General features: G+C 50.8%; 9 protein-coding genes across 9 annotated transcripts; 5 read left to right on the top strand and 4 right to left on the bottom strand.

The window, feature by feature from the left end:
• Positions 1 to 619: 619 nt before the first annotated feature.
• Positions 620 to 2,406, top strand: J7T55_015339 (Cytochrome P450 2D3; the record flags this gene model as incomplete). Its single annotated transcript, XM_053139566.1, has 4 exons — positions 620 to 868; positions 951 to 1,844; positions 1,899 to 2,150; positions 2,248 to 2,406. 4 exons carry the CDS (start codon positions 620 to 622, stop codon positions 2,404 to 2,406), a joined length of 1,554 nt encoding a protein of 517 aa, XP_052997066.1.
• Positions 2,407 to 2,640: 234 nt separating this feature from the next.
• On the bottom strand, positions 2,641 to 3,759 carry J7T55_015338 (Esterase; the record flags this gene model as incomplete). Its single annotated transcript, XM_053139564.1, has 1 exon — positions 2,641 to 3,759. The coding sequence occupies one exon, from the start codon at positions 3,757 to 3,759 to the stop codon at positions 2,641 to 2,643; it is 1,119 nt and encodes a 372-aa protein (XP_052997065.1).
• A 178-nt stretch (positions 3,760 to 3,937) lies between these two features.
• Positions 3,938 to 5,501, top strand: J7T55_015337 (uncharacterized protein; the record flags this gene model as incomplete). Its single annotated transcript, XM_053139563.1, has 5 exons — positions 3,938 to 4,064; positions 4,347 to 4,395; positions 4,536 to 5,034; positions 5,099 to 5,329; positions 5,391 to 5,501. 5 exons carry the CDS (start codon positions 3,938 to 3,940, stop codon positions 5,499 to 5,501), a joined length of 1,017 nt encoding a protein of 338 aa, XP_052997064.1.
• A 572-nt stretch (positions 5,502 to 6,073) lies between these two features.
• On the top strand, positions 6,074 to 8,012 carry J7T55_015336 (monooxygenase; the record flags this gene model as incomplete). Its single annotated transcript, XM_053139562.1, has 4 exons — positions 6,074 to 6,257; positions 6,377 to 6,973; positions 7,031 to 7,719; positions 7,788 to 8,012. 4 exons carry the CDS (start codon positions 6,074 to 6,076, stop codon positions 8,010 to 8,012), a joined length of 1,695 nt encoding a protein of 564 aa, XP_052997063.1.
• Positions 8,013 to 8,586: 574 nt separating this feature from the next.
• J7T55_015335 (uncharacterized protein) lies at positions 8,587 to 11,309 on the top strand (the record flags this gene model as incomplete). Its single annotated transcript, XM_053139561.1, has 6 exons — positions 8,587 to 8,608; positions 8,879 to 9,941; positions 10,080 to 10,475; positions 10,691 to 10,785; positions 10,962 to 11,093; positions 11,161 to 11,309. The coding sequence occupies 6 exons, from the start codon at positions 8,587 to 8,589 to the stop codon at positions 11,307 to 11,309; spliced, it is 1,857 nt and encodes a 618-aa protein (XP_052997062.1).
• Positions 11,310 to 11,564: 255 nt separating this feature from the next.
• On the bottom strand, positions 11,565 to 13,039 carry J7T55_015334 (uncharacterized protein; the record flags this gene model as incomplete). Its single annotated transcript, XM_053139560.1, has 3 exons — positions 11,565 to 11,983; positions 12,711 to 12,769; positions 12,816 to 13,039. The coding sequence occupies 3 exons, from the start codon at positions 13,037 to 13,039 to the stop codon at positions 11,565 to 11,567; spliced, it is 702 nt and encodes a 233-aa protein (XP_052997061.1).
• A 1,903-nt stretch (positions 13,040 to 14,942) lies between these two features.
• Positions 14,943 to 16,401, top strand: J7T55_015333 (uncharacterized protein; the record flags this gene model as incomplete). The annotated part of the gene is made up of 4 exons (XM_053139559.1): positions 14,943 to 15,091; positions 15,144 to 15,414; positions 15,480 to 15,930; positions 16,115 to 16,401. 4 exons carry the CDS (start codon positions 14,943 to 14,945, stop codon positions 16,399 to 16,401), a joined length of 1,158 nt encoding a protein of 385 aa, XP_052997060.1.
• Positions 16,402 to 16,547: 146 nt separating this feature from the next.
• Positions 16,548 to 18,416, bottom strand: J7T55_015332 (uncharacterized protein; the record flags this gene model as incomplete). Its single annotated transcript, XM_053139558.1, has 1 exon — positions 16,548 to 18,416. One exon carries the CDS (start codon positions 18,414 to 18,416, stop codon positions 16,548 to 16,550), a length of 1,869 nt encoding a protein of 622 aa, XP_052997059.1.
• A 1,162-nt stretch (positions 18,417 to 19,578) lies between these two features.
• J7T55_015331 (uncharacterized protein) lies at positions 19,579 to 20,881 on the bottom strand (the record flags this gene model as incomplete). Its single annotated transcript, XM_053139557.1, has 3 exons — positions 19,579 to 20,383; positions 20,435 to 20,527; positions 20,586 to 20,881. 3 exons carry the CDS (start codon positions 20,879 to 20,881, stop codon positions 19,579 to 19,581), a joined length of 1,194 nt encoding a protein of 397 aa, XP_052997058.1.
• Between the last annotated feature and the right edge of the window lie 216 nt (positions 20,882 to 21,097).

Genomic DNA, 21,097 nt, shown 5'->3' with positions numbered 1-21,097 from the left:
TTGGACGCATGCACAAATCTGTACGTAGTTACTGATATTAATTTTCTTTTTGTTCTGCAACGAATTTCAATAATTAATTTAGATTGACAAACTTCTCTCACTACGATTTCATGCGGAATCTACGCATCTTCATCGGTCGTCTTTTGCAGTGCAGTTGTGGATACAAATCTGATTACACATTCCATAGTCGCCGCAAACAGTTTTACACCTGCGCAGGCATCCCAAATGTTAATTTTTGACTTCTCCACCCGAAGTCGCTTTTACCAACAAATCGGGCAAAATGTGACTTTGCTGGTCTAGGCTCACCAACAGGAAAAGTTACAACGAGAATTAGAATCTGGGATGCCCGCGGAGGTGCAGCATGTTGCAGTGAGAATTTCTAAGGTGACGGGACCATTCCGAATCGCATCCACCGAGTGTGTCGGGACAGATCCGAAGCCTTCCACGCATACTTTGGGGGCCCGCAGACGGGTAAGATGGTTACGCCGACGGCCAGTATATGCGAATTAGATTTTCCTCAAAAGCATCAAAAGACAAAGTGACCTGCAAGAGATCTACTCAATGAATCAATCTACTCTATTATCTCTGTCCAAAAAAGCATCCGTCTCAATTCAACGCGATGTTTCCTCGTTTCCTACACATCATCGCGGCATATTGCCATCAAAATCCCACGTCATTTCGCCTGGCAACGGCTGCCATTGTGCTTGCATTAGTTACTTGGGCGGTTCTCGAATTCTTCAAGCCCCTGGGGAAGCGGACGGCAAAGAACGGAACCAAGCCCAGACTACCCCCTGGACCCCCTGGAGTTCCCTTGCTAGGTTCCCTCTGGAACTTCATAACACAGGATGGTGACTCCATAAAATTAATGGTGCGTAAATATACTCAGCTTATGGAATTGGAGTGCAGAGAACCCAGGTCTTTGCTGAACGACCGTGCAACGCTAATTGCAGCCACAACAGCTGAGTGACTTGGCGAGGTACGGAGAGATGACGACGTTGCATCTTGGGTCAAAAACTTGGGTTTTGCTCAATACCCACCGCGTCACAAATGAAATTATCGCCAAAAGAGGCAGCCAGACCAATACCAGGTCCCCTATGCCAGTGTCAAGCGGCCTTGTCAGTCAGGATAGGCGGTCTTTGCTTCTTCCCCAGGAGCAGTGGACGGAGCGCCGCCGCGTGATGCATGGGCTCCTGAACGGCACAGCGCTTAGACAATATGGGGAATGGCAGGAGCAAGAAAGCACCCACATGATGGCTGAGTACGTGTTCAGGCCTGAGAAATGGTACCGCCACCACTACCGCTACGCTAACTCCGTCATCGTCCGGATTGCCCTTGGCGAGCGCCCGCACAAGTCCAGTAAGGAACTCGAGGAAATGCAAGACACAGTCACCTTCTTCGTTGGAAGCATTGGCAGAAACGTCGTGGATTGGTTTCCGGACCTGGCCAGGCTGCCTTGGTTCCTCCAGGTATGGCGTCCATATTGGGCCCGGCTCGGTCGATGGAACTATGAGCTCTATAGCAAGTGGTACAATCCGGTCAAGGAGAAGGTAATGGATGGAACGGCACCGGCCTCCTTTGTTCGAGACTACCTCATGCACCCTGATACGCGGTTCAAGGCGGACGACGATGACTTGATGTACATTGCCATGCAGCTGATCGAGGCTGGTAGCGACACCACTCGCGAGGCGCTCAACATCATGGTCATGGCGGCACTCGAGTTTCCTGAGGTGTTCGCCAAAGCCCGCGCCGAGGTTGACCGCGTCTGTGGCGTCGGTGGAGCGACCAGGTTGCCGGTCCTTGGGGATATGGAGTCTCTGCGATACATCTGCGCCATGGGCAAAGAGGTTCTTCGGTGGCGGCCGATCTTCCCCCTGACCCCGGACCACGTGGCGTCATAGGATATTGAGTTTGAAGGGTATTACTTCCCTGCCGGCACTGGGTTCGTCATCAATGGGCCCGCGGTCTGCGACGAGTGCGAGGACCCTGATGCCTTCCAGCCTGAGCGGTGGCTGGATGACCATGAGACGGACATTGCTCATGGACTCTGGCAGTTTGGCGGGGGCCGTCGCATATGTGTTGGATATAGACTTGCGCAGAGAAGCTTGTTTATCAATATAGCCAGGTTGGTGCAATGTGTCAACTACAGTCCAGTAAGCTCAAGCTACCCTCCCTGACCATCACTTCTTCTGCTTCGAACAGAACAAATCTTCAAAATTAGTCAATTCGCTTACACAAAATCGATTGCAGAATGGGCCATATGATCCAAAACATCTGAACTTGGAAGCGCTGGATGAGCCATTCCCGGTGAAGGCAACTATTCGTGGCGAGGAATACCAGTCGTTGATTCTCAAGGAAGCGGAGGAGGCGGAGGTTTTAGACGAGGCGAAGTTCAGTGGAGGGTTATAAATTAGCCGCCCAAAGATCGTGAAAGAAGCTTAAGACAGAATAGTGAAGAGAGCTTGCATCCGAATCTGGGTGTGTGATGCTTTTCTAGTACCAAATTGCAGATAATACCTCGCAGTTGCCTTCCAAGTTGCTTCTCACATTTACATTCTTCACTTTGTGTTCCTAGAAACTCGCGATGAATTCGCCTTAGACAGTAATTTGAATGATTACTTCTGTATTCTAAGTTTTTCAGCCTTAGCGTTGTAGTCGAGATGCGGCCCACGCCTGCATTCTCTGGGTTGCATCCCCGAACACGCCGTGAACCCCCTCTAACAGTATACAATCATGAACTTCACAAGGGCCAACCTCTAACTTTACATCCACATCAGGGTTCATCCGGCGAACAGCTTCGCTGAATGACAACACATGATCCCTGAACACCTCCTCGTGGCCACAAGTGACATAAACAGATTCAGTAACATGCTTGATGTTCCCCAGCCAGGTGAGGTCGCTGTCCAAGGGCAGTGCAGGGTGTGCTTTGAGCCTGTCCGTCTCGTTAATGTCGCCCAGAACGTGTTTCTCAGACTGTGACACAATTGAGGCGCACAGCATGTCGACCAGTCCGTTCTCACGGAACGAGACTGTATCGGTGTGGCCACTGACCCATGGAGAGACCAAGAAAAAGCCGGCGAACCGCAACGCATCGCCTTTGAGTAGCTGCGGCCCAGGCTTCGGATGAGATAAGTGGTGTAGCAACTGAACGGCTAGGTTCCCTCCTGCCGAGTCGCCACCGACGATCAGGTCTCGAGGTGCGATTCCCTGTCCCAGGATGTGGTCGAGGGCGGCAATAGCCTGCCGTAGCTGAGTTGGGTATTTAGCCTCAGGAGCCAGGCTGTACTGCAGAACGGCGACAGCAACTTTGTGCTCCTTTAAACTTCCATTCGTGCCTTCTTTATGCTGTTCGTGTACGTAGGCGTGCCAGCACCAGTTGAGGTGACCCGGGGTCAGCGGGGCAACATAACCTCCTCCATGGAAGAATAAGACGAATTTTGTCGCGCGGTCTGGATTTCCAACCCAAAGAATGGAAGCCGCGGGTTCCACTTGGAGCGGCACAATGCGGCTTTTCAACGCCTCCTGCGAAGAGTCTTTGGATGCCCCTTGTAGTTGCATCGCCTTGACCCACGCCGTGTACGTCTCCAAAGTGGTGGGCGAAAGGGCTTGAATATGTCGAGGTTTGAGATTTCCGAGAAGAAAGCGAAATAGAGCGCTGGTAATCCACTTTTTGAGCTGGATATTACGCTTCCATGCTCTCGGCAGTGCGGCGGTACAACTGAACAGAAAGAACAGCGGAGCTTGGGGTATTGTCAGCTCCATCCGGTCTCGACAGAATATGGAAATTTGCCATTCACGAACCTAGCGAAAGCCTCATAGCTAAATCCATCTTTTCCCACACCGCCAGGCGAGGCCTTAGTGTCGACATAGTTATCTCGATAAGAGTTGAATGGATCAAGAGGAAGAAAGAATACTCAAATGGCAAGAAGGACCCAGAGTGATGGCGAGGGTCAGTCCAGATTTCTTGGAAAAGAGGGAGCAGTCAAGCCATTACTCGACAATCGGTGGATACGTCACGGGCCTCCTAAAGGCCCAAGCCAAGGAGTACCGCTGTTCGAGAATGGCGGGTGCGTTCCGAACGGACCTTGCGCTCGTATTCCGATCCGGTGTTAGGTTCCCTGGCCCGGGGCCCAAACAGATTCAATCCCAGTTTACTCTATTCTGTTTTTATTCTCGCCCCTTTCATCTTGGTTTTGCAAAGGGGAAGGCCGTATTGTGAATCGCCAAGCTCTCCTCACTAACTGAACCATTACTTACTATCAAATCCACGTCGCCTCGCCTATCCTAGTCACTATAATCATCATGACTTTACATTCTCGGGAAGGACTGACAGTGGATCTTGTTTCCAGAATTTTACGGCAAACAGCACTTAATCCTTGGCTCGCGATTCCTGTTTCGGTATGGACAGCCTGTGGTGTCCTGACGACCTCAGAATTCGCTCATGTTCGGCTGCTACCGTATCTTTGTGCCATTGTCGGGGCTGCACTTTGCGTGAATGAATGGCTCAACAAATGGTCTCTAAACAACTGGACAAGCAGCGGCTACCCAGGTTGGGATTGGGCCAAGGAAATCGTCGTGATTACGGGAGGGAGCAGCGGCATTGGTGCAAGCATCGCCCATCAGATCTTGGCTCGGGATTCAAGGACGATGGTGGTAATTGTTGATTATGCACCGATGACTTGGACGCCAAAACCGGGCACACATGTTGCATACTACCAGTGCGATCTGAGCAATGCCGGTGCAATCAGGACTCTCGCGACCAGAATCAGGTCGGAGGTTGGGCATCCCACTGTGCTTGTCAACAACGCTGGGCTCTGTCGAGGGGCGACGGTTATGAGTGGGAGCTACGGGGATGTTGAGCTGACTATTAAAACAAACTTGATTGCACCATTCCTCCTGGTCAAAGAATTCCTCCCACATATGGTCAAAATTAATCACGGCCACATTGTCAACATCGGCTCAGCCAGCAGTTTATTCCCACCGGCGAAAATTGCCGATTACGCGGCGACAAAGGCCGGGATCACGGCTTTCCATGAGGTATGTCGTATGAATCCGTGGTCAAGGGCCCTTCCCTTGAAAATGCCACTCTGACGAAAGAAAGGCGTTGCAACTAGAGTTAAAGCATATTCACAATGCTCCTAAGGTCCGCCTAACAATGGGGATTCTCGGGTTCGTCAAGACTCCTCTGTTCAAAGGCGAGACGCGGCAGTTTCACTTCCTGTTCCCACTGCTACACGTCGACACTGTCGGAGAGGCGTTTGTAGATGCCCTCTATAGCGGCCTGGGGAGAACGATCTACTTGCCCGGCATCATGCGCTATGCTGCCATACTAGTGAGTCCCTTTGGCTCTATTGAATTGTGAAGCACGCGCCTCCAAGTACTGACTCTGACAGCGAGGGGCGCCTGAATGGTTGAGTCGAGGTGTGAGGGAGGGAACAGGTTCGCTCGCCGTAGACTTCAAAGGCAGGCAAAAAGTGAACGAGGAGACGGGCGGGCTGGCGTAGTAGGTGCCCTAGATCATAATGACGCATTTAGTGCTGCGTTTTTTTATGCATCATGGTGCTTGAGAAGTAATTGCACGACTGATCAATACAATTATCACGATGTTAAGTTAGGATATTTGTTCTCACAATGACTACTCCTTGATCTCATATTGGAGCCCGATGCCATTCCATGAACTCCCTGCATCCTGCTTGTTGCACTGCGGAACCAATTTTTCACTTTCATTTGCTTCTGTGGCAATCGTCTGAACTCGGATGGTCTGATGACACAAGCTAGACGGAGATAGTGGAAATTCTTGCAGGGCGGAGGCCTAGTTTCCCTGAACCCGAGGCATCGGAATCATTCCGATATCACCAATGGCCCGTGTCAGATGCGTTACGCATTCACGGTTACGTCTGTACTTTGAACCTTGGTTCAGTTTACACTTTTGGGCCGGCCGGCAAATGCCTTATATAGTCCAGTCGCTAGACTTGAGAGGCGGTGAATCTGCCCATTGACAACTTTGTGTCACTGGTTATCCGCGAAAGTTGTCCGAATATAATATCACTCACTTCTCGGAACCTATAAAGAAGCAATGGGAGTCCTGGATCCAATAACGGAAGATGCAGTGAGCTACAGTCAGTTTGCTTGTGTTGGTACTGGCTTCTCAGCTATTGGCCTGGGAGCAACTCTCCAAAGATGGTACGGCGTTGACGGCATCGCATTCTTCGAGAAACATGAGAAGCTCGGCGGTACATGGTTCATCAATCAATACCCAGGTATTTTCCTCGATTGGCTCTTCTGGTTCCCTAATCGCCGGTCGTTTGGCGCATTCGTCAAATTGACTGGCGAATAACCCTCAGTATTCCAGTACTCTAACTTCTGCACTTGCTCACAGGATGTGCCTGCGACGTTCCAAGTAGCCTGTACAGCTTCTCTTACGAGCCGAATCCAGATTGGAGCCGTGTCCTGCCCTCAAAAGATGAGCTCTGGGCTTATCTGAATAGTGTGGCTCTCAAGTATGACTTGAAACGGAAGATGAGCTTCAACATGCAGGTTGAGCGTTGCGAGTGGATCGAGGAATGTGCCCGTTGGCGCATGACGATCAGCAACCTGGAATCTGGAACCGTCTTGACGCACGAGTGTCAGTTCCTTTTTTGTGCCTCGGGCCAGCTTGTGAAGCCCCGCGAGTTCGACGTTCCCGGGTCTGATACGTTCAAGGGCGACATGTTCCACACTGCGAGGTGGCCTTCGAACATAGACCTTCATTACAAGAAAGTTGTTGTCTTTGGGAACGGCTGTACGGCAGCCCAGGTGGTGCCCTCCATCGTCAGAGATACTAAGAGCCTCACGCAATTTGTGCGTTCGAAACACTGGATTCTCCCTCCCATCGACGCTGAGATTCCGGGGTGGGCGCACGTTCTGCTGAAACGGTTGCCTATCTTGATGAGCCTGCAGCGGCTGATTGTTTTTCTCGTTGCCGAGTACAACCTTCGTGCGTTTCCTCTGACGGAGGCGGCGCGTAGATTCCGTGCGGGACAACGTGTTAAAGCGGAGCGGTACATGCGGTCGACTGCGCCGGAGAAGTACCACGACTTGCTCATCCCGGACTTCGAGGTCGGTTGCAAGCGTCGTATCTTCGATTCCGGCTATCTTGAAAGTCTGCATGAGGACAAGCTCACGTTGACCAACGAAAAGGTCCTAGAGATAGTACCCGAGGGGGTGCGGACGGAAAAGGGAGTGGTGGAGGCAGATATCGTGGTCTTGGCCAATGGTTTCGTTACGAGCGATTTTCTAATCGGGATTGATGTGCGAGGCTACGGTGGCAAGACGCTGGTGGAACACTGGAAATCGTTTGGAGGGGTTGAAGCCTATAATTGCTCAGTCCTGAGCGGCTTTCCCAACATGTTCATACTGATAGGCCCAAACGCCGTCACTGGGCACACGTCGGCCATCATGGCATCGGAGAACTCGGTCAATTACGCGCTGCGGGTGATCAAGCCCATTCTCGACGGGCGCGCCAGCATCGCCAGCGTCAAGTTGAATGCGGAAAGAGAGTACAGCGATCGGGTACAGGCCGCTTTGAGAAACACGGTCTGGAACTCGGGATGTCAGAGCTGGTACGTCAAGAAATCCAGCGACGGCTCGGAGACGACGTGGAATGCCATGGCCTATCCTTGGTCACAAGCCCATTTTTGGTACCGCAGTTTGTTCCCTGTATGGGCGGATTGGGAATTCAGGGTGAGTAGTCTTCTCTTCCGGGGTGCGCTGGCACGATTGCGAGGTTACTGCTCACATCTTTGTCGCAGGGCCGTGTCAACAACAAAGGAGGACTAGCGAGAAAGTCCAGCTGGGCCGGCATCGTCCTACGCAGTGTTGCCATGAATGCAGCGATATTTGGAGTTGCATGGTGGTTGTGGAGTCGGGGCAGCAGCGATCACGGTGTCGACATTATGGGCCCGAAGGTCTCCATGGCTCTCGCTCGCGCCTCGGCTCTCCTGGAGAATCTGAAGGCATCAATCTTGACCAAGTGATGGTTAGCCTCGCCCGAGACTTTTCCTTCATCAAACCTGTGGCTTGCGACCTAGGAAGCGGGGAGCCGAGGCTCAGGGCATTATAGTGCGCTGTACAAATGGTCTAAGGAGTGGGTCGTGTGAGGTACGTGGTAGATAATCTAGTCGGGGGAACGCATATGCCGTCCCCGCTCGGGATGGTCCGACGGACCGCCGTTTGCCATCTAGGATCCGAATCTACCTTGATCTCATCCGGGTTAAATGGAACACTGTTGGTCTTGGTTCCGCTCAACGTGTCTAGCCGCCTAGCCTCTGTGAAACCTTGCATCAAACCATGACGATGTCTATGTACCGCGAACATCGCTTTTAGGAATATAGTGGTCCCAGGCCTTTACGTCGGCGAATTGGCCTCGTCTTTGACAGATCGTTTCAAGAGGGCATTCCAAATGTGAGGATAACCTGTGAGTACATCTCACTCTCACATGCTGCTCTTTTGCCACCCAAAACATCTTAAACACCCAGCCTTGTGTACTCATCGGTACTTTCTCCAGACGCTGTGTTGGTGCTCGTGGGCATCAATCTCAATTTCTGCAACATGGCGCCGTCGACAGGCAGCGGTGAGCGATCTCGACGCCGCAAGATCTCACTGGCTTGCGAACCTTGCCGGGTCCGCAAATCGCGCTGTGACGGCGTAAAACCCATCTGTGCCACTTGTGAACGCCGAAATCTTCCACTGAGTCGATGCATTTATACCATTGAGCAGAATGCGCGCATGGCAAGTAATGACGAGCAAGTAATGGCCATCGTCCTAAAACATGCCGCTCTCAATCTGTTCTAACCAAATTTTAGATACATCGCTGCGCTTCACGAACGCATTCGCCAGCTAGAAAGCGAGGTCCAGGTTCAAAATCAATATTCTCAGGGGACTCCCCAAACATCGAGACATCTTTCCACTGTTAATGACTTGGCCGATGGCGCCTCGATTCAGCCCGGAACTCCCTTACCTGGTATAGAGCTGACATCCCCGCCTGCCGACGATGGGTCATCGCTTCTCCCATCACTTCGCACATCCTTTCCTGCAGAGGCGGACACCTCGACAACCCATGTCTGTCACCAGCAATCAGACGATGCAATTACGAGGGACCATGGCCTAGGGCCTGGCGAGTCACAGATCACGGCCATGGGCACTGTTGCGTCCGAGGACGACCTGGACAGCGACAGCACCCCCAGAGACGAATTTTATGGCAACTCCTCCGCAGCCTCCTTCATCAAGGAGACCTGTAATGGTGTCATGAGCCTCCAAGAAGTCTTTAAACTTCCGATATATGCAGCTGGTCGCAGCGTCATGCGTGCTCCAGCTCCTCCGGCGTGGCGTACCTCGGCTTCCTACGTCCTTCCGCCACGGCCTCTTGCCGACCACCTTGTAGAACGCTACTTCGACAGGGTCTTCCACTTATATCCCTTCATTCACCGACCCAGCTTCGAGAGGGCATACAAGTCTTTGTGGGAGCCCCTTGGCCCTAGCCAGTCTACAGATTCCACCGACCCGACCGCACCCCTTGTAGGATTGGGAGGCTCTCCCAACGCCGGCGCCGACACCATAGTATTTCACTGCGCTCTCAATTCCATCTTCGCCTTGGCTTGCCACTTTTCGGACTGGATCGGTGACGATCGGGATACCACTGCGCTAGGCTTCCTGGATCGCAGCAAGTCGCTGTTGACACTCGACTTTCTCGAGTCAGAAACCTTGGGTGTGGTGCAGGCACTGCTCATCATGACCTTGTTTCTCCAGAGCACCCCCTTCGCGGGCCGGTGCTGGAACAGCATCGGTGTTGCATGTAGACTCGCCCAAGGCGCTGGGTTTCACATCGAGTGCAGTGGTGCCAGAGGGTCGCCGATTGAGACGGAGATAAGGAGGCGAGTCTGGCATGGCTGCGTTGTTCTTGATATGTAAGGGCCCCTTTCTTTCATTCTCGGTTTGATCTCCCTTCCAAGGGAGCCGAACTCTGGCATTGAGGAGCTGAAATCAACCTCACACTTCTCATCCGCGTTCACACTTTGTTCGACTGACCTTGTACTACGTAAAAGGCTTGTCAGCATGACTTTCGGCCGCCCGACCATGGTTACACATTCTTCCAATGTCCCGCTCCCTTCCCTCACCGAAGATGTCGATAATGCAGACGCGGTCACTTCCCTCGGAGACCCATCGCGAATGGAATACTTTCTGCAGAGCATTCGTCTCTCAACGATACTGGAAAAGATACTGGTCCAGGTCTACCAACCCTGGAGAAGCAAGTCCAGAGGGGATGAGACAAACGTGGAGAATCACCATTGCAGCAACTTTGACACCATAATTGACCTGGACTCAGAGCTGACATGCTTTGAATCTTCGGTGCCCAATTTTCTTAGCTGGACAACTGAGGGGGAAGTACCGGCTTCTTCCTTTGAGCCCCTCCTCATGCAACGCAATGTTATTCAAGGCCGGTGAGTATGCCTTCGGTTCCGCAATCTTTTGTCATCGCTAAAGATTGACATACGGAAAGGTTCTTTTATGTGCGACTTATGCTGCATCGGCCTTTACTTTCGAGGCTGTGGTCTTCTCATCGCCTACAGTCCAATGGAGCGGTAGCCGAAGCTTCAAGCCTAGCGCCTAGTCTATCCGGAAATACCCTCCGGTCAATTTTGACCATCGAATGCAGCAGTTCTTGTGTCCGATGTGCGATGCATCTGCTGGACCTCACATACAGCACGTTCAGGACGCAACACGGCGCGGCGTGGTGGTGGAACGCGCTTTGTGAGTTCATAGCCCTTTGGTTCTTCCCTTTGGCGCTCGGCCAGTGTCTGGAAGCTTTCTTCGTCGGAAACCCCCAGTACAATTCGATGGCTGACGGAGCGTACATGAAGATGCATCTACTGCAGGACTCGTGCTGGCGATGGCTCTTTCCTGCCCTCTGATGCACGCTTCGCTAGACATTACTTCCCTCAACAAGTCTTGGGGTGTCTGCCGAGCAATTCTGTCCGAGATTGCGAAGCTTAATACGAGTGTACGGAAGTCTCTTGAGCTATTGGACAAGTTCTACAGTCTGACTTGTGCCGGGCCCAGTAAGTCCTTCTATCTCAGCCTACCCTTGCATGGCTTCGGACTAACGTGAAGTTATGGATATTGCAGGCATGGACGAGCATTCTGCCACGTTCCATAACATAGCCGAAAATGAAGCTACTTTGCCCGATTTGATGGCGCACTTTTATCCCCAGGACCTGATTGGTGATCTGGGCGTCCTTGAATCGGACCCAACTTTGGCAGGCAGCACATGGTGACACTCGGTCTGAGGAAGTGGCAATGTATTCGACCGTCAAATAATCTGAATACCTGAGTTACTGGGGTCCCTCCAGCATGCATTAGCACCAATTAAATTTCAGGTCGTACCATTAGCTCATCAATTTGAATGTCATGTTTATTTCTCATAGAAATACCTATCTTTTGTAAGAACGAACGAACCCTTATTGATATCATCACGCTTGACGCCGACAGTAATCATCAACTTGCCAAAGTCAGCTGAATGTCTCAAACCATTATGCGTTATGCCATGCCAACGTCTTGGTCGATGTCGGAGTCACTGCAATGTCGGGTAGTGTTGATATAGTCGACTGCCTTGTGATGCCGACAAGCGAGTTGAGTAGGTTGATTTCGACCTTAAGTTTGATGCTATATACTAAAGCTCTCAGCGCTGGCTGGATCGTGGACAAAGTGGCGTATGTTGTCGCAAGCAATATTATGTCCAGAAATATCACAAAGCCGTTGACCACCAGAAGTGGCATGGCCAAGCGCTTCTTCGGCGGGTTTCCCGGGATTGATGCCTTGAGCCCGAAGAAGTTGATAGCGGATTGAATGTATAAGCCCGAAATTATTGACTCTTCGACGCAAAATAGCGTCATCTCAACTTTCCTCCATACCAAAAGGACTGCGAACCATGTTCCGAGGTTTGGAGGAGCTGCAGTAGTGCCAAGTTGAAACACCGCGGTTGGAATATGTGTTAAGATCCCGACAACAATAATCATAACTAAAACGGATCGAAGAACTATAGTTTCTTGTCTGATCAGGTGTAGTCGAGAATACAACACCATAGACTGACCAGAAACCATGAGTACCGTCCCGATAACAAGAGGACACATAATAGCATATGTTGGCAGTCCCGGGCTGTAGGCTAACAGAATAAATCCGATTGCATAAGGAAGAATTCCATTTGTGGCGATGGCAAAGGTCCAAAAATATAAACCAGATCGACGCGTAAAGGTATTCCAAATTAAAGTATTCAGCTCAATGACGTTATACATCGCTATGCTGCAGAACACAGTGCTCAAGACGACATCCAGGGTTGCCGGGGATGGTGGAGGCGGTCCGGCCCCAGCCTGGCGCGACAAATGGATCGACATATTCAGAAATAATATAAGAAGTTTCTTGAAAAAAGGTAAATAATTCTGCGTCGTGTGATCGTTCACGATTACCAAAATTGGTGGCTCTATCTGTGCTGAGGAAAGCTATCAGTCTTAACTTCCAGCTCTCCAAAGGCCCTTATGTAGCCCCCTACTTCGTTCGGTACATTAGAACTTTCATGAACAGCACCGACTTGAACTATCGTGGCGATATGACGAAACTCGGCATAGACGGTAGAAGATACGCTGCAGTGAAAAGCAATATAGTGCTCAGCCATGACTCACCAGTCGACGTTGTGCTACCTAATCGGCTCTTGTTCACTGATAAGTGAGGTCTTATCGTGCTGCAGGACAATTAGCCGGTCAGTTGGTTGGTTGATTTACTCTTACTCGGTTGTCGGGCTCTGAAAGGGGATCACTCTGAGATTCTGAACCTCACCGCCCATGGCATGAGCGAACCTCACCGCCCTTGGCGTGGGTGGCGTATCTGGATCGGCAGGTCTAGAGGCCACACGTGGCGTGTCTGGGTTGGGAGGCCCAGATGCCATGCTACGATGTGGCTGGAGTTTCAGGGCTTGTGCATCAATGGTCGTGATGTTGAAGTGCAGGTTCATTCTCAGGACAACAAGTGTTCACAAGACTTGAGGAGAAGTCAAGATCACACCGCTGCACTCAAACGAACGCGAAAGCGTCATTATGGAGTCTTGTGGCTTATTTCGTTTTCCACACAGAGCTAGGGCCATCCATTAGAGAAGGTCGTATGTTAGGGGGTATTTCAAGCGAGGTTATCCAAAGAGAGGTCGTTTCAAGAGAGCTTACCCCAGAATCGGTAATTCTATAGAATATTATTCCCTTCGCTGGATATCCTATAGTTGGTCATTCTGTGGTTGGGACTCCTGATGATCGTCTAATGAGTCCCCAATGTTTTAATTCATCCTACAGATGCTGGAAAATGGATACCCAAGATTAAGCTCGTAATGATCAGCTTCACGAGGAAACTGCGAAGTGTTTGCCTGGCCCGAATATCCTACTCCATTGAACAACGGCGTTCCGAACTACAAAACAGGACCTGCATTTGTTCATATGGCTACACCATGTATGAGTCTTCCTGGATCCAAACACTCCTAGCTCGTCACTCGGGGTATCATGATGTCGAGCTGAAAAACGAAAGCGTAGGCGGGCATTAGAAGTTACCAATAGGTCTATATTACTGTTCACATTCGGAGGTTGTGGCTCATGAGTTGTTCCATCAAGCGAAGGGTCGCCGAGATCCCGTAAACCGGCCTGTGCGTGTTCGTCTACGGGCTGATGTCCATCCCTTTATATATGGTGCGTAGATTGCAGCGCACCGGTCAGTGCAGACCAACTTCAAATGTAACAAGCATAATCAACATGCTTCTTCAGTACTTGTGGTCTATGGCACCGTAAGTCTACCACCCTGCTACTTGTACAGTGTGATATAGAAGACATGCATATGGAAGCCTCTTTGTGGTTTGTTGCAGGACAAGCTTTTTGTGACAATTTCTTTTCTTCGATGCCCCAACCCCAGTTTCCGGATGAGTGCAAATCAGAAGGATTATGTACGCGCAGAATTCCTGCACAACTCCTGCGCAACTCCTGTTTCCTGATTATTATCTGCTTGGACGCGCCGCTCGGGTTCGGATTGGTTACAATTCTCCGAGGTACAACTGGTTCTGCAGCAATACCAAGAGAATAAACCGATACAATCAACTCGTTAAAAGTTTAATGGAACTTTGATGGTTTTTAAATGGATACTCGACCCTGAATATGGAGTTTTGAATGGGTGGCGTGGAGGTTGATTGGGGTGGATAAGGGGTAACTGATCAATATGTGAACTGTACGCAATGTTGATTGATTCGACTTCCACTCTGTGGATTATGGAATTGGTCTGTGAGTAGGGGGAGAAAAGAAGATTGAAAAATTGATAACTTTTTCAATTCTGAGTCGATTCTTTGGAAACAAAATAGTTTCCAGGTAATTTTGATTGACTCAGATTTGAATCTATTCAGATTTGACATTCGATGGTTGGCTATTCAGAAATTCTAATCATTAGTTGATAGTGTGGCTCGGTATTGGGTGCTATGGGGCCCAACGGGTCCTGGGCAAATTTGCTTAATCAGCCATCCCCGCATCGCTACAGAGCAAAGGGATTGGGATACAAATAGTAAGCTGAGAAGCCTTTCCCTGGGAAATCTAATCGAGATATTCTCTCCCCTTTATAAACGGTGTCATACTGTACCCGTCCCGTAAGTACTGTGGAGGCGCGACCCGAAGCGCGTCGTCAAGCAGTTATACCTTGTTTTCGGCAATACTCCAACGACAGGGGTAGGCCGTGTGCTGCTCCGTAACATCGCAGTAATGCAATGCAACGTTGGTGGAGTTATTACTTGGCGCTTTACAAATAAACTCGCCATTCCACTTCACGCGATTGAGTGTTGAATCCACTACGCCTACATCAATTTTGATTGACCTCTCTTGTTCCTCGCGAAAATCAACATGGCCGGAGTAATCGCCACATCGGATGGCCAGGTGTCCGACGGATGGGCCAAACACATGGCAACCATCCGTCGATTATACCTGGATGAGGACATGACCCTTCAAGAAGTTATGAATGTTATGGCATCGGAATATGGGTTTGTTGCATCGTATGGTCAATCATCTGAATAAATCCTTGGCCGTGAAACTGATCATTGTCAGAATCAAGGTGTACAAGAAACGCTTGAGGGACTATAATTGCCGGAAGAATATTCGCTCAACAGAATCAGACGTCCAAGCGTATCAAAACATAACCCTATCTAAACAATGGCCAGCTCGTATCAGATTATCCAATGGCCAAGTTGTTACAGCCGATGTTCTCGCAAGCCATATGCAACGGAAGATGAATCGCACCCGAGCCCCGGTTATGATTAGAACTCCAGACAGATACTACTTCGTGGAATCAGCTTGCGCGCATACCCGGTTCTATTTGGTCAGTTGTCCCCATACTGCTTGTCACCGTTTTGGGCATTACTGATCTTTTTTTTTATCTCAAAGCTGTCCTTGATGCCAAAGCTTAGCCTCTTACAACATGCTGTTGCTTCTCAAGCAGCTTCCGCCAACTTGAAAGAGATGGATCCATACACACAGAAGTGGAGCAATTTCGTTCAGACACTCGATGCTGCGCTTGATGTATCCGGAACTAGTGTCCATCTGGACAACGCTATCATGGTGATGCAAAAAGCACCTCAACACTTCAGCATGATCCTTGAGCATGAATCAACTAAAATAATCGGTAACCTCTTAATGTTTTTGGTTGTAGCAACTCCACGCCGCCCTGGAATATCAGATAAGGAGTTGCAGGTGTTTCTAAGGATTGTGAAGAGTCTCCTCAACTTTGGGGCCACGGTTGTGCCTGCCGCTGATCCGTTGCATCACGTACTGCAGAGTCTTGCCAGATGGGACACCGAGGACATGAGAGATTTCGCGCGGAATACTTCAGCCACCTGTCTACATGGAATTATAGGGCAGTATTACCCGCCAGGCTCTCCAGGCCACGCTATTCTGTTTAAAGAGGTTATAGCAAGCCAGTTGAGCAGCCACACAGCACCTCTATCTCAGCCTCAGGGCGCAACTAGGATCAGCAAGTACGACGAATACCTTGCGAAAACAACACTGCTTCACTCACTGAGGTGATTTTTCAATTACTCGCAACGGTGCGCAGGGCAAGTCCCAGTGCACTCTGCTGTCACTTGCCATCTTCTGGGTCAGAATTATCAGGGCCTGTAGCGTCAGGACCATGAAAAGTGCGGAATCAGGCCTGCTTTTGAAAGCCCACCAGCCCCCATTCAAGACAGCAGACATCTTCAGCTACAGCTTCCAGTCTCCTGTCTTCTACACAACTACATACGGTAACTACCAGCGACACTTATGCAATGGTGTTGTGCTATACCAAGCAAGATCAACGAACGAGGTGTAAATGTCACGAGTCAGAACCAATCTATACACATATACCTAGATAGTAGATAGCGACCTTCGGTCCGCTCGAGAGTCTTCTTTTCAATCAATGTTTAATTCCATCAGCAGTGCTCGAAAGCGTGATAATAAACTCAGGCCCTACTACTACTACTTGGAGGTGGGCAATGCGCCAGTAGTCGCCCAGTAAACATTGTAATTGAAGCCTTGCGCATCATAGAATGGACCCAGGTTGACCGCCTTGCCATCTGCCGTCGCCGTGAACGCGAGATCAGAAGTACCGGTGCGGCGAATGGAACCTAAGTCTAGCTTTGGCGACGCAGTGAGAGTCGAGGTACCATAGTTTCCACTCAGGATTGCTGGTCCATAGGCTACGGCGGCGATGCTTGGGTTATCAGCAGCAGGCACTGTTCGCAGCTTCATCGGTAGCTTCACGGTGACAGTGTCACCCGACGTCCACTGGCGCTTGAGGACCGCATAGCTGCCAGACTTTGTGTCAACGCCTGCTGCCTGCCCATTCACGCTGATCGTTGCGCCGGAAGCCCACTGCGGGATGCGGATGCGCATGGTCCAATCTCCTGTGCCGGTCACCTGCAGTGTACTTGTGTCACCGACAGGGTATGTTGTCGACTGGGTAATCTTGACATTGCGCTGCGACCAATCCAACGTTGAGGGCGTAAAGAGGTTCACATAAACTCCAGCGTCGTCATACCAATAGATGGAGTCCATCAACTTCGTATTGGTCTCCACAGCCGTCCCCAGGCAGCACCAGAAGGAGTCGTAATCAGTAGACCATGTGCCGCCACCCCATGCTGGACCAACACCTCGTCGTCCGCCAGGTTTGAGGGGTGTAAAGTAAGTAATGTGACCATGGCTATCCGCTGGGTTTTGAGCCCCAAGAAGATGATTCATCAACGCACGCTCGTAAAAGTCAAAGTATTTGACATTTGTTGGGTCCATGGTCCACAGATCCCGCGTTAGTTTAAGCATATTGTAGGTATTGCAATGCTCAGCGGTGTCCGTGGTCAGATATTGCGCAATTGCATTCGGTGGACGGAAGTGCTCTGCCTGGCTATTTCCCCCAATGGCATATGTATGAGCATTGACGGTGAAGTCCCAGGCGTTCCGTGCAATGTCCAAGTAGCGTGTGGTGCCAGTAGCCTTATATTCTCGAGCAGCACCAATCCACTTTGGCACCTGCGTATTGGCATGAAGTCCATTCAATTGATCTTGTTTGCTTGCGAGAGGGTCGAAAACGGCCGCATGATCGAAGCGCTGGGCAACCGTAAGCCACCTTTTGTCTCCTGTGAGCTGATAGACGTTGGCCAAGACATCGTTCATGCCGCCGAACTCGGTGCCTAACATCTTTTGCAACTGGGAAGAACTGAGCTTCTTGGTGCGTTCATCGACCCAGCCACTGAGGGCAAGCAAGACATCGCGTGCTTTGGTGTCGCCAATAATGCGCCATGCATCGAGCAGGCCAGCCATAGTCTTATGAACGGCGTAGTATGGCACATTGCCATTGCTCAGTGTCCCAGCTTCGAGTGCATTGAACTCTGACTCTGGAAACCCAGACAGATACCCAGCATTGAAGTTTGCAGCGCCGTTGTTTGCCTGGCATTTTGCCACTTCAGCCACGAAATATGTTGCCCGATCTCGGCATGTGCTGTCGCGCAACACCGCATAGCAATTCGCCCAGCCTGTGAGAAAATGTCCTTGAGCATGCGAGCGAAAAGGAAAGTCTGGCGCATCCCATCCACCATTTGCCGCAGCGCCATTGGTGGAGAGCTTGTGCGTTGCCCTGAAGTTGTACAGCAGTCGATCAACATTTACAGAACGGAGATAATTTAGCGTTCGATTTTGGTTGTCTGTCCAGCGGCTGCTGCTCAGCGCCACTTGACTCAGGTCGAAAGGGTATGCCGAGACTCCTACCTCCGGGACGGAAATGGGCGGGATACTCTGGGCGGTAGTCAAGATGGTCGCGGGTAGACACCCGATTAGCAAGGCTTTGAGAAACATGATGCAGGAGAGAAACGACAGATATTAAGGGTACGCAGAAGCGACTTCAGCTGACAGTGGATTATAGAATAAGGAGAAGGGTTTGAACAATGCGGCATGCCGTAATATATACTCGTGCGTAAGACCTGGTCGCAAGAGCGACTCCTCTTATGAAAGAGGGCTGAAATAATGTAACTTTCTGGCTGCACACTGCCTGTTGTAAACTTAAGCTATACTACATAGTGCATGATGATACTCGCAGATGGAACGGGCATGTGGTATTCGGAGTATTAGAGCCGAGTTGACCTCAGCAACTCTCTGCCAAACGAGGTAGAAACAGTCAAGGCATGACTTGCAATAATCGTCCAGGGGAGTCGGTAGCTTTTATGGGCAATCATAATTCGGCCGGCTAGTTAATTTGTGTCCGTGGTGGAGAAAGCGGAGAGACTACTACGCAGACGAACCCATGACCAATTCGGGCCTTGGCTGCTGGATTAACCGCACTTATCACGTTTGCATTCTCAAATTGCCAATGTTCTGAGTACGACTGTGACGAGTGAGCAACGATTTCCACCTGTCAACTATTCCTTCAAATATCGCTCCATCGCATCTAACATCCAAGACTCGGAGAGTACAGCGCACGAAGACGCATGTAGGCCATCAATGAAATCTGCCTCCAAGCGCTCCAACACAGACACGACACCCCACCCCCACACCGAAGAACACGGGCCCACCACGAAGAGAAATCATACAACCATACCTGTTGGAATACTTTGGACCTCATCCGCTCTCCGATAGATAAGCTAATGAGGGCCGGAGTTGTAGTGGGGTCGGTGATGACCGGCAGATGCCCGTCGTTGTATATGTTCTTTGGTCTCTCGAGTATCGAGGGCGTAAGGGCGATAATTTGAAAAGACAACTTTGTGAACGCAGCTTGAGTGGTTCAGAAGGAGGTAACCAAGAACATCAAGAGGTTAAGAAGAGTTGTGCTCGATCAAAGATCTAACACCTTATCACAGCCCTCGGGACCAAACTTAAGTCGTAGGTAAGCTATAAATTCAAGTCTAGAGACCAGAGATGTAGCGCAAAGAGCAGGGAAGAGAGATCGGCCTCCGCGAGGAGCCTCTCTTATCTCAGAGGACCCAAGATCGGCAAATAGGGGTTACCGTCTTCATATCGAATCTCATACCTCAGCAAGAGTTGTAGCACCAATAGCCTGCCCGGACACGGGAATCAAAAAGTTGCTGCCCTGAACCTTCTTGTCCGAGCCTCTCGCCCCCTTCAATACAGACGCATCAACACTCGCGAAAGAGCTGTTGGACCAGGTTCCCGAGTTCCACGAATTGCCCGTTGCAGTCACAGTGCTAACCAGGCTGACTTGCGCGCTCCCAACATTGACAGCAGCAATGTTCCCCGTCATCTTGGACGAAGAGCTACGCATAACGAAACCCGTATCGCCGTTGTTCCACGCCGTGTTTCGCTCAAATTTCAACGATCCCGGATTCCCGTTATCGATGAACCCCTTCTTGAAGTTCCCGAACGCAATGGAGTTGCGAATGACATGGTTTGCGGGCGGGTTGTCCGTGATGCCCAGCTTGAACCCGTTGCCGTCGCCCTCGAACGGGCTGAAGCCCCAGCGGTTGTAGCCATTGCCCCACGAGTAGACCTCCTCGATGGTGACGGGGGATGCGAACATGTACAGGTCGAGGCCGTCGTCGACATTGTCCCAGAGCCGGGCGTTCCGCAGCACGTTGCCCTCGCCCTCGCCCGACTTGCACGCGAACCCGTCAGCGCTCTCGCCGTTCTTGCGCGGATCACGGTTGAGGTAGGAGTCCAGGTTGAGGACAGTGTTGTTCGACGAGGCGCCTTCGAGCTGAAAGCCCGTCTCGTAGTTGTCGTGAGTTGACAGACCGTTATAGTAGTTGTGGGAAGCATCACGAGCGTAGATGCCGTAAGGGCCGTTTATTAACCTGTGGGATTGCTCAGCACTGTGGGGGGGGGGGGTTGTGTGGCTAGATGGATGTGCAGAGCTGACGTACTCTAGGTCGTAGAAAGCCCAGTAATTGGCGTTCTGGATGTGAAAGATACCTCGTTCAGAGTTAGGCAACGATTCGTCTAGGTCCTTGGGGGTGCTAATGAGTGTTAGCGTCCCATGATTGTCAGGGCTCTTACACACGAAAGTAAATTTACCCGGGCATGTTCTCGCCGTCAATGATGACTTTCTCCCCCTGGTAAGGTCGCACGGAAATGGGAGACGTGGCAGTTCCGCTAGTAGAGAACTGGATATTAGCAGAAGGCGCATAGGTGCCTTGACGGAGGTAAATGGTGTCGCCGGCTGCAGCAGCATTGACGGCCGACTGTATTGATCCGTATGGGGCCGTCTGGGTACCGGAGCCGGTGCCGCTTGGGGACACGAAAATGTCGCGGGCGGCCACCCCGTTTAGGATGGCCAGGAGGGCCATCGGAAGAACCTTGATCGGCGCCATTGTTGAAAGTCCCAGTTTACTTTTTAATTTGCGAGGACCGCCGGCTTCATCTATCCGGCCTGGGTGTATAGATGTTTTATAGTTTATTCACTCTATTTTCTCACTTAGGGAATCTCTTTCCAACTGTCGAATTGATAGCGACTCACCATGCCAGCAAATCCCTACAGGTCAAAGACTTGTCAAATGTTGCCAAGATTCCGGCTCGTGAGAGCCGGT

This window comes from Diaporthe amygdali, assembly GCF_026229845.1.
Source record: "Diaporthe amygdali strain CAA958 chromosome Unknown NODE_5_length_1802954_cov_64_987939, whole genome shotgun sequence".
NCBI classification, from domain to species: domain Eukaryota; kingdom Fungi; phylum Ascomycota; class Sordariomycetes; order Diaporthales; family Diaporthaceae; genus Diaporthe; species Diaporthe amygdali.
Note: the sequence above shows the minus strand (reverse complement) of the source record. Positions and strands in the feature narration are given on the sequence as shown.